This window comes from Carassius carassius, chromosome 15, assembly GCF_963082965.1.
Source record: "Carassius carassius chromosome 15, fCarCar2.1, whole genome shotgun sequence".
Taxonomy (NCBI): domain Eukaryota; kingdom Metazoa; phylum Chordata; class Actinopteri; order Cypriniformes; family Cyprinidae; genus Carassius; species Carassius carassius.
The window spans coordinates 28047963-28051429 of NC_081769.1; the positions used below are offsets into that span (position 1 = coordinate 28047963).

The window sequence follows — 3467 nt, forward strand, 5'->3', positions numbered from 1 at the left end:
TCACTGTTGAAAGTCTGAATAAATCCGGTTATTTAATTTGATTTTTGACAGTTACATGAAGACAGAACACACCTTTAATACTGGTATGATTGCAAATATTATGCAAACATACCCATAGTACACTGTAAAGCCCTTACGTAATAGCTACATATATATAGGCCACAATATATGCACAGTAGTAACCAATGATGGAGATATATGCTCTTTACAACCAGATGTCTAAAACAACTAACAGTACCATGAATTTTTTTGACCCTTGTACGACGTCCCTGCCTACATCTTTTAGTTCAACCTATTTGTCATTTTAATTCAATAGGCTATTAATGTGTCTACAATTTGATTACTTGCACAAAAACCGCCTGCCACATGCCACACAAAACAAACAGATCATCCGTTCCAAAAATGGAAATTAAGTTATCAAGTATGATACTGATTTGATGACCGTGTATAATTCAGAAACTTCTTAGACATCAAGTACTTCTAATAATCTCACATCCAGTTACAACAGCAATTGGGTGCAATGAGTTCACACGTGTCGCGGTCTTGTACGTTTTTATCCATCCGGGACTGTTATGTAATGCCATGATTGATAATACAGAGATCTACGGAGACGCATGGCGGAGCCAAAATAAATGTAAATTTTAAACCGAGCGGACAATGTAAATTATGTAGCAGCTGATACGTATAAAATAAATCTCCAACTTTCTGATTACAATATAACACACGGATTTACATTTTAAAACGACCGAGCATTCCCCCCCGTTGCTCAGAAATGGTACGTGCCGGATTCTGCGTCATCCATTGTTTACAAATCAACCCTTTAGCTGTTTCTGTTGGGCAGCGTGGCGGACGCCGGCTAAACGGTCGCATCTGTTTGAATAAAAACAACCCTCTCGGCTGGATATTTGTTATCTGAAACTATATATAAAAATGCCCTGCCTAAAGGAGAACTATTTCTTTTTGGAACAGTCGGTAACGGTTGATTCTAAGGAAGTGGACGCACTCGTGTCGAAAATCGGCGAGGCGCTGCAGCTTCACAACAATAGCTCGAGTCAGAAGGCGATGTCACGTCTACACGGTCTCGCAAGCAGCAGACCTGACGTTAACGACGGCAGCAGCGCGGTGGGCGCTCAGCGGTGCATCCGTCTCCGCAGCCGGAGTTTGCGTACCACCCGGGCCAGTCCGTACAACCCACCTGGATCCAGCGATCAGGAATGGGACCATTTCAGATCCCCGTGGAACCGAAAGAAAATCGACGAGGACGATCCGCACCAGCTCCTCCAGGAACTCATATTGTCGGGGAACCTGATCAAGGAAGCGGTCAGACGACTTCAGTTTTCCTCAGAACCAACGGAGCACGACATCTCCAAAGCGGTAGACTGACTTTAACAAGTGAGCCCGCAGATGCATGAACGTCCTGGCGTCTTCAGAGCTCATTGTCATACGTTGGTTTGACGAACTTTGATATCACACCCTTTAGATTTTTATATTGTATATTACTAAGATGGAAACGTTATGTATTTGGACTCTTTTGGAACTTGATCCTACCCTATTCACCCATTTTTAAATCTCAGTGGTCGATGGAAAAATTGTATTATAGTATTAACTGGCCTCTGGTTGGTTTGTCCTAGAATGGTGCATCATGTTTTGGTTTGCTGGAGTACAGCACTGTGTGTCAGTGGTAAACAAGAACTGCTCAACTGCTTTGTTTACAATGTAGATGTGCTCGGGCTGCTGGTTTGCAGTCCTCGCATAGATCAGGTAACGGGGCACACTTTTTGTTTACTCATTTTGAAACCGTTTGGATACCGAGATATCACTATTCTGATTTCATACTGGCCCTGTGTGCAAGGCCCTTGTTCTCGGTCTCTTTGATTTCCATGTGAGGAGCAAGGCCAACACTCCTTCTCAAAGAGAAAATGAGATCAAACTCACATGTGTGTGGGTAAATGTGTTATACACGGGGAATGTGATCACAACATAATGATACTGTGGTGCTTTTTGACTCCAGTGTGGAGTTCTCAAGGATTTTTTTTTCTTTCTTTTTTTCGTTTTCACTTTGTGTAAACCTGCATATGCTTCGCAACGAAGTGTTTTTAATAACTCTGATTGTTCAGGGAGTTTGGTGTCTAATAAACATGGTGTTTTGGCATAAGATAGTTTCATATGGTTGTTATTGTAATCACTGGTTTGTGTACTCTCTTTATTTTATTTTTTTAATATAAATTCTGCAGATCACAATCATTCATGTAATATGGGATTACTTCAAAGTACTTAAGACCATACTCAAAATTCAATGTTAATACTGGGAGTTTTGATATTAGTGCCTTAATCATGCTTATGTTGCACATAGAGTAAACATAGTTTATATTGTCCTCATGTACACATAAAGAAAACATAAACAGGTTGTTCAAGAATATGGCCACGTTATTATGATAAGCGAAAACACTAAGTTAGCTGACTCACCACAGCTATGATATCTGAAGCGATAAACGCAGCTATGCTCTTTGAACACGGTCTGTGATTTAAAGTTAATTAATGACTAGTAATTTATAAACGCAGAATTATTATAGGGTCTAGCTGCTACAAATGGGGTTAGAAATTTGGTGTCTCACTTCCGTGTAGGCATTTTGTTTAAACGCTCAGTAGATGGCAGTACACTGCAAGTCACAAAACTGGCTTGTACAGTGTTCCATTAGCTCAAGTGGGAGAGTATTGCTTTAGCAAGCGCAAGGTTGGGGGCTCGAATCCCAGGGAACACATGTTAGGAGAAAATTGTTAGCCTGAATACAGTGTATTCATTTGGATAAAAGCGTCTGCTAAATTTCCAAAATTCCCACTCAAGACTGCATTCATTTGATTCAAAAAATGTGATTGACATTGCTCACTTGATTCTGATTGGTCAATGACACTTTCACAAATTGTTTGTAGCCTATAACCTTGTAGGCCTATAGCTGGACCTAAAGTTCTTTAAAGTGTGTACTGAATTGTGTAGTATAAATACATCCCCAGGCATAATCTACTACACTCTGCTGTTGTTCTTAATTTGACCATTTAGGCATAACTCAACCAATTTCAAAAAACAATTTATTTTGGCATTAATAGTTATTGACAAAAAAATGTAAACTCTGTATCAAACCACACAGATCTCCGACATTTCCATAATTCATCATTTCGACTGTCATAGTCTCATTGAACAAAGGGTGGATTGGTGGCACACATTAGAATCTCATTGGGATGTAGGTCATCAGGGTAATTTTTACCTATTGAATATTCAGATGTTTAATTTAATTGACTTCTATTAGCCTAGTTGGGATGTACGGATGATGTTGACAACAAAGCTGTTGTACTTCCATGTCGACTTTTTATACCAACAAACAAGATCACTGGCGCCATCTTGCAATTTAAAAAGGTACTGTAAGTTTTATGGTGAATATAAACAATCTGATAGCTGAGTATCCTGTTTC

At 39.6% G+C, this 3467-nt stretch overlaps 1 protein-coding gene across 1 annotated transcript; it reads left to right on the plus strand.

The window, feature by feature from the left end:
- Window positions 1-781: 781 nt before the first annotated feature.
- Window positions 782-2155, plus strand: LOC132158756 (GSK-3-binding protein-like). Its single transcript, XM_059568304.1, has one exon. It carries the CDS (start codon window positions 931-933, stop codon window positions 1381-1383), a length of 453 nt encoding a protein of 150 aa, XP_059424287.1. The 5' UTR covers window positions 782-930; the 3' UTR covers window positions 1384-2155.
- The last annotated feature ends 1312 nt before the right edge of the window (window positions 2156-3467 follow it).

What these genes read in the sequence shown, in the direction of transcription:
- LOC132158756 (XM_059568304.1), top strand. Translation starts at nt 931, where the DNA reads ATGCCCTGCCTAAAGGAGAACTATTTCTTTTTGGAACAGTCGGTAACG.